This window comes from Pundamilia nyererei, unplaced genomic scaffold (genome assembly GCF_000239375.1).
Source record: "Pundamilia nyererei isolate P.nyererei 1_Seehausen unplaced genomic scaffold, PunNye1.0 scaffold00024, whole genome shotgun sequence".
NCBI lineage: Eukaryota > Metazoa > Chordata > Actinopteri > Cichliformes > Cichlidae > Pundamilia > Pundamilia nyererei.
In genome coordinates, this window is record NW_005187425.1 from 2,613,342 (window position 1) to 2,626,009 (window position 12,668).

The 12,668-nt window shown below is 38.4% G+C and overlaps 1 protein-coding gene across 1 annotated transcript in view; it reads left to right on the plus strand.

Moving 5' to 3' along the window:
* The window catches only part of ryr2b (ryanodine receptor 2b (cardiac)), an 89,267-nt gene that overhangs the window by 63,418 nt on the left and 13,181 nt on the right, over nucleotides 1-12,668 (plus strand). Inside the window, 20 exon segments of the mRNA XM_013909395.1 lie at nucleotides 500-630; nucleotides 1,404-1,455; nucleotides 1,824-1,874; nucleotides 2,050-2,149; nucleotides 2,511-2,590; nucleotides 3,372-3,448; nucleotides 3,604-3,677; nucleotides 3,908-3,988; nucleotides 4,198-4,286; nucleotides 4,546-4,674; nucleotides 5,023-5,127; nucleotides 5,382-5,463; nucleotides 5,550-5,632; nucleotides 5,634-6,827; nucleotides 6,997-7,058; nucleotides 7,531-7,672; nucleotides 7,824-7,910; nucleotides 8,137-8,349; nucleotides 8,504-8,634; nucleotides 9,973-10,015. Of these exon segments, the coding sequence (XP_013764849.1) occupies nucleotides 500-630; nucleotides 1,404-1,455; nucleotides 1,824-1,874; nucleotides 2,050-2,149; nucleotides 2,511-2,590; nucleotides 3,372-3,448; nucleotides 3,604-3,677; nucleotides 3,908-3,988; nucleotides 4,198-4,286; nucleotides 4,546-4,674; nucleotides 5,023-5,127; nucleotides 5,382-5,463; nucleotides 5,550-5,632; nucleotides 5,634-6,827; nucleotides 6,997-7,058; nucleotides 7,531-7,672; nucleotides 7,824-7,910; nucleotides 8,137-8,349; nucleotides 8,504-8,634; nucleotides 9,973-10,015 (3,006 nt within the window).

Sequence of the window (12,668 nt, forward strand, 5' to 3'; positions counted from 1 at the left end):
TAAAAACTGAACTTTTCGTGTGCATATAATTAGATATATTCTTCTTGGCATATGATGTTAGTACAGTACCTTCTGTTTTGCCAACAAAACACGTATCGTGTAAAACAAACATTTTTTGCTCAAAATCAGCTTAAGACTGTGAGGAATTTCAGGCTGCACAAAAATCCCACCTACACTGTTGTACTGAATCGAAATTAAACACTAATACTATTGTACAATATTTTTACACTCACTAAACTGCCCACTTTCTGGCATAAAAAGTAGGTGGGATGTGACATTGTGCACTCATTATTGTGTTGCCATCTTATTATCACTTTAAACATTTGTTTTATTAAAAAAAAATGTAATCCATTAAGACCTTTTGCTTTCATATGTCTTTTTAGTAGAATTTCCAAATAAATAACAAAGCAGCCAGGTGTAAACCTCAGTCTGCTGTGCACAGCCAGGCTGTGAGATTAAGAGATGTTAGTTCCTTTATTCTTTTATTTCTGGCTTGCAGAAGAGGGGAGTAATGGAACTGTATGTAGGTGGAAGAGGGGAAGAAAAGGATGTGAAGGAAGGTGCCAAACCAATCGATCCTCTCCTACAACTCATTACACTCTTCAGTCGAAGCGCCCTGACAGAAAGCAGGTGTGTGTGCTTATCATAAAAGAATCACTTGCAATAACATTTCCAGTCAGCACAACTATTATTAGTCAAACTCATCAGCCAGAAAGCCAACATTGAATTGACCAGAAGCATGATATTTTTGTCCAACATCTGTGGCCACTGATCTCTGAAAGCTTGGAATGTGGAATATGTTTCTGCTTTTTCCAGGGCTTTAATTTTTGCATAAATGCGTTCTGCTTGATGTTGCAAATAATGTGTATCTTTTACATCAATACATTTTAAGCTGCAGTTTCAGTGGAATATTCAAAGCATATATTTTTTGCCACAGATGTTGTGAATGGGGGGAAAAAACCTTTCTTGTTGCAAGCAGTGGTTAAAATTCTTGTTGAAAAGTAACTGAAATAAGTATTCCTATAATGTCATAAATGCTCTTTTTCTTAATGTGTGATCTTATCCACCAGTACAATTAAGATATATTTCTGATATTCCTGCAGAAACTCATAACATGAACATAAATGAACACTTTGGCATCATGTCTTTGCAAAAAACCTTGGTGGAGGAGCATTCCCATTTGTAAAGTCACTGCAGAGATTTAATCAGATTAGTTAGTATCCAGGTGTTAAGGTCAATAAACATGTTCAATGCCACTGGGTAGACTTGGGCATTAACTGTGTCCGCATAAGGTGTTTAAAGGTAGTAGTGCCTTCAACAGTGTAAGGGGTTTTGAATGAACTTGAACTTGTGCATACTTTGATACACACTAATCACGTCTCATTTGTTTCCTTTGTTCACAGTAAGGATGGAATTGACAGTCTCTATAAGCCCTACGCTGCTATTATGGCCAAGGTAATAGAACACTCATTAGTAGTGTCCAAATCTCTGTTCATGTCCTGAAGTCCTTTACAAAAGCATGCAGTGTAACTGCCTGTAACGTTACATATATGACATTGTACTATCATAGTATTTTGAATTTTCTTCTTGAACAACATTCGCCAGCTCCTAAAATTATAGCAATAAATTAGAGAGAAACAAAATGCACAATGTGGCTTTTAATATTACTTTCATTCTTTTGTTTTTTGGTGAATAGCGCATGCAACACATATCAAAGCAAGGTGCTGTGAATTTATGAACTAGGTGTTTCTTTTGTATCCACTTACTTGTATTTTCTACATCTTTTCACATCACCACCCTGCTTTATGTGTTTGCTTTTCAAGAGTTGTAGCAGAGAGGGTGAAGAGAAAGAGCAGGAGGTGGAAAGCTTTGAAGTAAGCGACTTGTGTTTAATATTCCTTGCTTAGAATTTTTGTTAGAGGCTTAACTTGTTAGTTTTTACAATTTCTATTGTGAACAGTGTTATAGATTATTAATAGTCAACATTATGTTAAATTCAATTTGATAAAATGGTGTATAAAAACATGAATTATCTTTTCATTGCCTCAGGAGAAGGAGATGGAGAAACAGAAGTTGCTGTACCAGCAAGCCAGGTTACATTGTCGTGGAGCTTCTGAGATGGTCCTGCAAACTATCAGCGCCAGCAAAGGTAGGAAAGACATTCAAATATTAGAAAATATTTTAATGTAATAGAAAAATATATTAAAATCATAGAAATTTAAATATTAAGATTAATCTTTTGCTTTCTAATTTATTATGTTGTTGCTTTAGATGTGCCAGCAGTAAGTCAGAGTATTTGTGTTAGCTGAATACTCGACAAAGATTCCCACATGCAGGGAACTGAGAAAGTAATCTTTTTCTTTCTGATTGATTTAGTGCTCATGTTCTTGAGACTGACGTGAAGAGAGTAGATGCTTAGTGTGTTTCACTCCTTTCTTCAAATGTGCATCATGCAGTGTTATTCTTTGGAGTCAGTACCATGCTTTTTCTTTTCTTTTGATTAATTTCAGGTGCCATAGGCTCCATGATTGCCCCTACACTGAAGTTAGGCATTGCTATTCTCAATGGAGGAAATGCCACTGTTCAGCAGGTACAGTAATTTCATTGCTTTCCCCCTGAAACTATTTACGTGGGTTTTTTTTTCTTGGCATTCACAAAATAGATCTGATATATACCTTCTGTGACATTCGCTATTTCTTCATTTTAAATAGGAGTTCAGGTTTTTATATAATAAAACAAATGATTACCATGGATTGAATAACTTAGGGAAGAAACTGTTTTATCAAAGATCTCAGTTTAAAGTAAACGAGTATCTAATGATACACCAGTCAGCCAAAACACTGTGGCCTGTTGGTCCTCTGTGTCTGCCCTGCTGGATGTGTGATCTCTGACGGTGCCTTTTAATATGTGACCAGAAGGCAACAGATCCTGCAAGTTGTATGCATTCCCAGTGCTGACCATGGGCACCTTGAAAGCCTTTCCATTTCAGAGATCTAATCATGGTGATTTGGTTCCTGACAAGCTGGGGCAGGCCTTTACATCTACATACTTCTCCTGCATCCACCAATATGAACTATGAGTGCTTACCCAAGCTTACATTATACATATATATCTGTGAGTGGTCCTAATTTTTTTGCCTGTTTGTGCAAATTAAAATGATTTTTTTTGGTCTCACTGCAGGACGTTAAATAGGTCTACAATAATGTTTAAACTAAGTGCCCTCGTGTCATTATTTGTCCTTATTAGAACATAGCCCTTTCAAATTTTGTCATCTTACTGCAGCAATGCTCACAGTAATAAATCTAATTATCCCTGTTTCAAATCATATCGTCCATTTATCAGACCTTGTCTTTGATGCTTTTGTCTGATAGAAAATGCTGGATTATCTAAAAGAGAAGCGAGATGTGGGCTTCTTTCAGAGCATGGCTGGGCTCATGCAGTCATGCAGGTGAGTAAATGTAGAAAAATTAGATATCAAGTCAAATGTTATAAAGGCTGGCAGGTTTCAAATACTGATTGATTTAATTTAAAATAAAAAAGGCAAGAGTACAAGTGCTTTGTGCTTTTTTTCTGTGTGGTTGTGCCTGCTTTTCTTCTGTTCAGTGTTTTGGATCTGAATGCCTTTGAGAGGCAGAACAAAGCAGAGGGATTAGGCATGGCCACGGACGAGAGCTCAGGTACTGTATTCAAATAGGCAAAAAAATCTATTACTATTAATCCATGTCACAGCAGAAGAGCCAGCTGTGAGATCGATGGCCTTGAACATACTCTGAATTTACAGTCAAAAGTGGCCTAATTTTCTGTTCTCTTCATTCTTTGAACATTCTCTTACTCGGTTTATGAACCTTAGACCTCTGCTTTTTTTTTTTTTTTTCCCCTCACCTTTTTCTGTCCATCTTTTTCCCAGGAAAAAAGGTGATGCCTGACAAAGACCTAACCTGTGACCTGTTCCGTTTCCTTCAGCTGCTCTGTGAAGGACACAACTCAGGTTAATTGCTTTCTGCTGTATCCAGTTACATTCTGTCAAAGAGTTCACAAAAATATATTGATATATTGAAGAAACATGGATGGAAATTACTGTAGTTTAACAGCGACTTATAACAGCTGTGTACTACATATATATTGTCCAATCCTAATGTATGCAAAGCTCACTTTTAACAATTTGTCCACTTTAATAATATTTTGCTTATGTGTTAGATTTCCAGAATTACTTGAGAACACAAACAGGCAACAACACCACTGTCAACATCATTATATCCACTGTAGACTATTTACTAAGGATACAGGTAGGCACGCTGTGATGAGTTTTCATTTGTAATGCTGTATATTGGTGTTTCATTTAAGGCACATTTGTGGAGCCTAATGTTTTAGTGATTGATTGATTTAATTTCAAGTAGATGTGTCCAAAGATAAGGCAAAGTTAAATTAGCTGGAGTGCAATAGTAGAATTGGATTTGTTCTTTGTCTTTTTCAATAGTTTTGTCACTAAAAGAACGTTTTAGTTGTGCTCATGAAATACAAACATTTTCCTCTGCTACACTGTAGCAGTCCATCAGTGACTTCTACTGGTACTACTCAGGTAAGGATGAGATTGATGCACAAGGTCAACACAACTTCTCCAAGGCCATTGAAGTGGCCAAACAGGCCCTCAACACTCTCACTGAGTACATACAGGTAAGTCTGTTTCCATTCCATTCCATAGTGATTTTATTGCCCAGCTCTGTAGCCTTCATTAAACTTGAACTTGTTCCACAATGTAGTCTTTAAAATGTTTAATTAAGGATCCCAGCAGTCTGTTAATTTGGGGTTGTATATTTCAAATTCTTGTCATGCTGCAGAATTAATTTAGGACCAATCAAACTGCTTCGTAATAGCACTCTGTGATGGGTAAGATGTAAAGTGTCTAAATCTAGACACTCTACATAAATCCACAAGCCGGGGGCTTCTGCAAAGAGCTGTCTATTTCTCTATAAGTTCACTTTGCTTTTACTAGCAGCTCATATTATCAGAGTGTGCATGCAGGGTCCGTGTACTGGGAACCAGCAGAGTCTAGCTCATAGCCGTCTTTGGGACGCTGTTGTGGGATTCCTCCATGTCTTTGCGCACCTGCAGATGAAGCTCTCTCAGGTACAGCGTATTAATCCACTCACAGTGACCATGCATGTTTCCATTTAAAATTCAGAAGACATAAAATTGACAGTGCTCTAGGTGATCATGTACTGCAGGGTTTCTACCCCCGCAGTCATCATTTTTAGTTCAGATTTATTTTTAATATAAAACTGTCCTCTGATAATGTGCCCACTCGTGCACAGTGTAATATGTGAAATCAGTAGTACAACTTTATGAAAATTTAACTATGAATATATTTTCTGCACATACAGGATTCAAGGCAAATAGAGCTTCTAAAGGAGCTCATGGATTTACAGAAAGATATGGTTGTGTTTTTGCTTTCTATGTTAGAAGGTAAATATCTTCTGTTGTTTTGCAGTTTGTGATAGTAATAAGTTACCATTTATCATTAAGTAAGGACATTCCTGTGCCTCATGCAGGCAATGTTGTCAATGGAACTACTGGAAAGCAAATGGTGGATATGTTGGTGGAATCGTCAGGCAATGTGGAAATGATTCTCAAGTTTTTTTGACATGTTCCTCAAACTTAAAGACCTCACCTCCTCAGAAGCCTTCAGAGAACATGATCCTGATCGTCAGGGAAGCATATCCAGGAAGGACTTCCAGAAAGCCATGGAAAACTGCAAGCATCTCTCGCAGGCTGAGATCCACTTCTTGCTTTCGTGCATGGAGACTAATGATGGTGAAATTGTGAACTATGAGGCCTTTGTGGATCGCTTCCATAAGCCAGCAAAAGACATTGGCTTCAGCATCACCGTTCTCCTCACCAACTTGTCAGAACACATGCCCAACGATTCAAGACTAAAGACATTCTTGGAACTGGCAGAAAGTGTCTTGACTTACTTTCAGCCCAGTCTAGGACGCATAGAGATCCTCGGCAGTGGGAAGCGCTTCGAACGCGTCTACTTTGAGATCAGCGAATATAGCCGTACACAGTGGGAGAAGCCACAGGTTAAAGAGTCGAAGAGGCAGTTCATTTTTGATGTTGTCAACGAGGGTGCAGAGAGAGAGAAAATGGAAATGTTTGTCAATTTCTGTGAGGACACCATTTTTGAGATGCAGCTTGCAGCTCAGATATCTGGCTCTAACACCGGAGAAAGAAATACTGGGAAACAAGTCGAGGATAAACGACACCTGGGCGATCAGGGAATGTTTTTCATGATTCATTGGTGGCTATTTCTCTCAACTCTACTTTCTCTGACAAACCTAAAGACACTGATGAAGTTGACCCTGAAGGATATCCTCATGTCAGCTGCTCTATTCGTCCGATTCATTTGTATGGCTCAGGTACGGTGCATTTATGTTTTATTTCACAGCATCTTATACGTGCTGTATATTGCTTTTGTGAGTGGTGGGCTCATAGAGGGAGCCAAAAAGATTAGGATATCTGACTTGCTTGGCGGTATCCTTGAACCAACTCTTGATGAGGTCACGGAGGTGCCAAGTGGTGTGGATCAGCCGAGGAGGTACTCTGCCAGTTTTTCGTCCCACAGAGAATTGAGGGAGATTGGGCAGATGGGAGCTGTGACCTCCCCCAGAGAGGTGGATGTACTGTCAAGCATTTTTGGCCTCAAACTAAAGAAAGAGGAAGGTCGATACAAACTTGTAGCACAAGACCTCACTGCCAGTCTGGATGACCTGTTCAGCACAAGTTCCAGGACCAGTGCTTCCTCTGATTTTGAGAAGCATCAGATAACGGTATGAAAATTACATTCAGAATGTTTTATTTAATGTTCGTGGCTCAGTACATTTTATTTTTCCCAAGGTTTTTCATCTGTGTGGACTTGTCCTAAGCTTCATTGATTTGTAATACTTTGATACTGTTTGAGCTTCATATTAAACTTTGATTCTTAATGAATTTTACAAGCAGCAAATTAAGGATCACACAACCACAGAGGATAAAAATGAAGACACAAAAATGAACACAGAGTGAGTCTCTTGCATGCTTTCTTATTTGGTTCTCAAAGAGGGATTTTCTTTAACTTCTCAATAACACTTTAAGTGTTACAGTCGCTAAAATGTGTGTTTAAAACCAATAAAAAATATTTTGCTAAATGACAGGCTGCTCCTTCTGGCTGCTCCCTTAACTCTCAAGGGGTTACAACAACAGATGGACCTGCATGTTTTATTTGATTTGATTCCCTGAGGCTGAATTTGTGTCTCCCTCTGGTCTAAAATCTTGGGTCTTATGCAAACATGCTGACCACTACACTGTTGAGTCACTGCCATTCAAATATAAAAACCACTGACTTTTCATGTGGGCTTAAAGCAAAGGTTAAGATCACATTTAACATCAAAAGTTTGAAATCTTCACAGGCAAAATTCTGCTTTCATCATCCCAGATATTGGTCAAAGTAAGGTTGTTTGACTTTCCCTCTGTTTGCGTATGGATTATTTGCAGAGAGAAGTCTGAGAAGAAAATTGGAAATGAGAAAGCAAAGGCAAGGGGGAGAGCCAAGAGATTCTCAAATAAGTTAAAAGAACCACAGAGCCAACAATCTGCCCTTTGGGAGACAATTGGCACTCATAACAAGAGCCTGCTGGTAATATGCACACACAGAGACACACATGGCTGTGAATGTATGAGTACAATGTAGATAAGGATGCATCCTTGCACCCACGTCAGTTTTCCTCCACAGTCACATAAATATAAAGGCCACACACCTCAGATTTTTTTCTGTTTCTTTTTTCCAGAACTATTTTGCAAGGAACTTTTATAATCTGCGCTTGCTGGCTCTTTTTATCACCTTTGCAATCAATTTCGTCCTTCTGTTCTACAAGGTGGGAATGTGCTAATGAGACAAGTATTTTGTGCTGTTGTGTGTTTTGTCCATATTTTTTTTTGCCCATGCTGTGAAGCCCAGGGAGTCAAACTGGGTAGTCTCGGTCGATGCTTTACTTTAACAACATTGAATTTCTTATATTAAAAAAGATGGCTTTTAATATTTTGTCAAAAAAAGTCAACTTTGTCTTAAGTATTATATATTTGGTCTACTGTCTACCCAAGGTAACACCGTTTCCTACCCTGAAAGAAGAGGAAGGAATGACCACATCTGTTTACGGTGAAGAACTGAACTCTGATGCTGACAACAACAGCGAGGGCAGAGTGTATTTTGTACTTGAAGAAAACAGTGGATACATGGAGCCCTCTCTCAATTTCCTGGCTGTAGCACACACAATCATCTCCTTCTGTTGTATTATTGGTTATTACTGCCTCAAGGTATACCAGTTTAAGAACTTCTTTCACTTTATATAATCACTTTTTACCTGTCAAGAGCCATGAAGTAAATTATTAACTTGAATGTTTTGTTAGTGTATTACTGGTGTACTTATTCAAAGAATATAGTGACTATTGTAGTGCGTTTGATTGAAAGGTACCATTAGTAATCTTCAAACGTGAGAAGGAAGTGGCACGAAGGCTGGAGTTTGATGGACTCTATGTGACAAAACAGCCTCCTGAGGAAGACATCAAAGGCCAATGGGACCGACTGGCAATTAACACCCCGTATGTTCATGACTTGTGTTTTAATATCATTTTTATTCATAAAGTAATGGAAAAATCAAATAACAGCCTGTTTTGTACTTCAAATCTAAGAAACCTGCTACTGACACCTAGTACTTGCTGGACTTTTCATTAGGTAGGCTTGACTGACTTGGCTTTAAGCCAAATATCAAATCAGCCAATCACATGGCAACAGCCATGAGGACATGATCAATACGACTTGGTGAATTTCAAACTGAGCACCAGAATGAGGGACAAAGGTGATTTAAGTGGCATTGTTTTTGGTGGACTAGTCTGAGTATTTCAGAAAACTGCTAATCAACTGGGATTTTCCAACTGGGGTTTACAGAGAAAAGGGCAAATATCCAGTGAGCGACAGATCTTTGGGTGAAAATGCCATGTTGATGTCTAAGGTCAGGGGAATATGCCCACACTGCTTTGAGCTGATAGGAAGGCAACAATAACTCAAATAACTACTCACTATCATGTCTGAAAGCACAATATGTCAAACCTTGAAGCAGATGGGCTAGAGTAGCAGACCACACTGGGTGACACTTTTATAAGCTAAAAACAGGAAACTGAGGATACAATAAACAGAGGCTCACCAAATTAGACGATAGGAGATTGGAAATATGTCGGCCGGTGCGATGAGTCTTGATTTCTGCTGCTAGATCTGAATGGTGGGGTCAGAATTTGGTGTAAACAACATAAAAGCATAGCTGCATCCGACCTTGTATCAAGGGTTCTGGTTGCTGATGGTGTAATGCTGTGACTGTAATTTTGCTGGCACCCTTTGGGGCCCTTATTATCAACATTATAATTTCCACACCACAGCCTGCCTTAGTGTTGTTGTTGACCATATCTATCACTTTATGACCACAGTGTGCCCATCTTCTGATGGCTGCTTCCAGCTCGATAATGTACAATGTCACAAAGTTAACATCTCCAGCTGGTGTCTTGAACATGGCAATGAGTTCACTGTACTCAAATGGCCTCCATGGTCACCAAATGCCAATCCAATAGGATACCTCTGGGATATGGTGGAATGAGATATTTGCATCATGCATGTGCAGCTGACAAATCTGTAGGAACTGCATGACCCTGTGCTGTCAATATAGTCCACAATCTCTAGGGAATGTTTCCAGCACCTGTAAATGAAAGCAGTTCTGAAGGCAGAATAGGGCCTAACATGTTTCTAGCAAGGTGTAACTAATGAGGTGGCTGGTGAGCGTATACATATTGAAGTGGCAGGCTGAAATTTTTCACTCAAGGTTGCTTCAGTAAATGTTACAGTTTCTGTTCCTCCCATATGAATGAGTCTCTTACTCTTTATGTTTTCAGATCATTTCCAAGCAATTACTGGGATAAATTTGTGAAGAGAAAGGTAAGGTCTGGTCTAAAAGTGCTTATGCATTTATATAATTATGTGCATATTCCATGTAGTTACATTGCATTAAGAAACATAATGACATTTACCGTTTCATCACAGGTGTCATTATTTCCCTGTAAAATACCAAAATGATTTTCTTGCCTCAATAGACAGTGCAACACCTTCAGCCTTCTCATTGATTATGTCTCTGTAGTTTAAAAAAGGAGATCATTGTCATTGTCTGCTTTAAGAAAGCCCTTTTTGGTCTTTTCCCCCCCAATTTAGGAACACTTAATGTGACTCATAGAAATTCAACTTGTAATGCACTGGTAGGAAAGCTACTGGGGGCTATATTAAGGGTTTGGGATTACCTCCTTTAGGATTAAAATAACTACTTTTGAGATTTACTAAAGAGACACATACACATTACTTTCTTGGCTGGCCTTAGGATTTTCCCTTTCTGAGTGCAGAATTTAGGGAGGACAGTATCTAAATCAATCATACAAATGTGATTTACTAAGGTTTGCAGGTACTTACCCTGAATGACCAGTGTCCCATATTTTTCTGGTGCTTCTGCTTTTTCTTTTTTTGGTAGCGGAGCAGAACTGAATGTAGAGTGTAAGGAGGAGGAGAAGGATTAGTTGCCTAGTTCAAGAGGCCTGCAAGCCATACATGTATTATCAGCAGCAAAGTCGAGTTTTATAGCGAGTATTTCATTTTGCTGTGTTTGGTTTTTAGTCACATTTATACACAGAAATATTATTGAAAACCTATCTTTACTCAAAAGTATCCACACAGATCTCTGCAGCACTACCATCAGATCTCACACATGTTAGACTTGTGTCTAAGTCTTAATGTTGTTAAGGTGTCAATGAATGCAGATCAACATTTTGAATACAGTATTTGTTTTTTGTACAGGCAGATTAGAGTCAGATGGCTTTATTTGATTTGAGTAAATGCCTGTAGCACGCAGGAAAAAAGACCCCACACATTCATGCATGTGCAGCAGTAACAGTAATTTCAATAGAAACAGATGTGTACACTTTATTAATGTACTGTGTTATTTTGGCGCTGCTAATTTGCTCCACTCTTATTGGCACATTCTTGCGATTGCAGCCTCACTTTATGCGGATGACTTATTAAATCTGGCCTTGTGTGCTGCATCAAACTACATTCACTGATCATTTTATCAGGGGAAGCAGTTATTTAAATATTTAAAGTCTTCAGTGTTTGGAACATGCTGCTGTTCCCCTCTCATTTGAAGTGATTTGTTAGGAACAGTGTTAGCAACAACTTTATTTCACTGTATCACTTGTGCTTTACACTTGAATGAGTATAGGTTTGCCATTTTGTTTTGGTGATATGGTTTCATAGACACATCCAGCTAGTATTTATGGTAGTACTCATCAGCTTCTGAAGGGATATTTGGAAGTATTGATTTTATTTCACAGCAGTACTGTATATTGCATTTTCCTGGCAGCGTATATTTGAACAAAAAAATAGATATGACGGGTTCTCACAGCGACTGCTGTGGCTCTCGGGTTTTGTTAAGTTGTAGTTTAATGTTTGGATTTCTGTCAGGCATTACTGATATTCTAATACTTATTTGCTTGGGTCTTGGTTTCATATCATGGTTTCAATATCATCCTATTAGGTTAAACTTAGTGGCTTAGTTCTTCTGATTCTTGTTTGACATTCCTGAGTTCTGGTTCTTGTCATGATTTCTGTGCTGTTCTAGTGTTACTGCTGTTTTTGATTTGTGTTTTATTTGGTTTTGAGTTTATCCTTTGAGGGTTGTGTGCTAGTTTTGCTTCCTGTCTGTCTTCCCCTGACTCCCTGATTGTTTTCACTCTTCTCTCGGGAGTAGTCAGTCTTCTGTGTATATACAGCATAGAAATGTGTTCCATTTTGTCCTTGTTGAGTCGTTCTGTCTGCTACTCTCAGTGAGCTCCTTGTAATTTTTGTTTACCTATTGAAGTATGCATTTTTGGACTATGTAGTCTGCTACTAAAGCTTGCTTTTTGTTAAATTGTTCTGCACTGCAATGTGGCCCTTGCCTATACACTGCAAGTTTTATGATAGGCACCTGGTTGTAAGGCGTAATTAATAATTTATTAAGTAATTTTTGCACAAACACCTTCATTTAAAGAAGAAAATGTCAGGACTGGAAAGTAGTGTTTTGACTTTGAATTTCATTAAAGCACTTTGACTTTGGTTTTGGCTTTTTGCCACTTCATGGACAGTTGGTCTACATAAAATACACCTGGCACTCCCACATTGCATTTAATACCCTTGATTGCATCATTTTAAGAACTTGCAGTAAAATAGATGGTTAGAAGGTTTGTGCTATTGCTTGCCAGACTTCAGAGTGCCTAGGTTTGTAATGGCAAATGGGCTTTATAATAAAGCTTGGCTCTTATTTTAATAGATTCAGTCACATAAAGTTGAAACTCATGTATTTGTCATGAGCCTAAGTCAATATTTTTAAACCAAGATGCAACGCCTGTGCATTCTATCAGGAAGGTAAATGGTAAAGTCTGCATCAACACAAATGTGTTGATTACTTTAAAACCAGTGTTTGTGCCAGTCATTCACACAACTGTCCAAACAAGCAAAACTAAACAAAAACCCCCCCAAAACATTTGCAACACAAGTGTCTGACAATCTT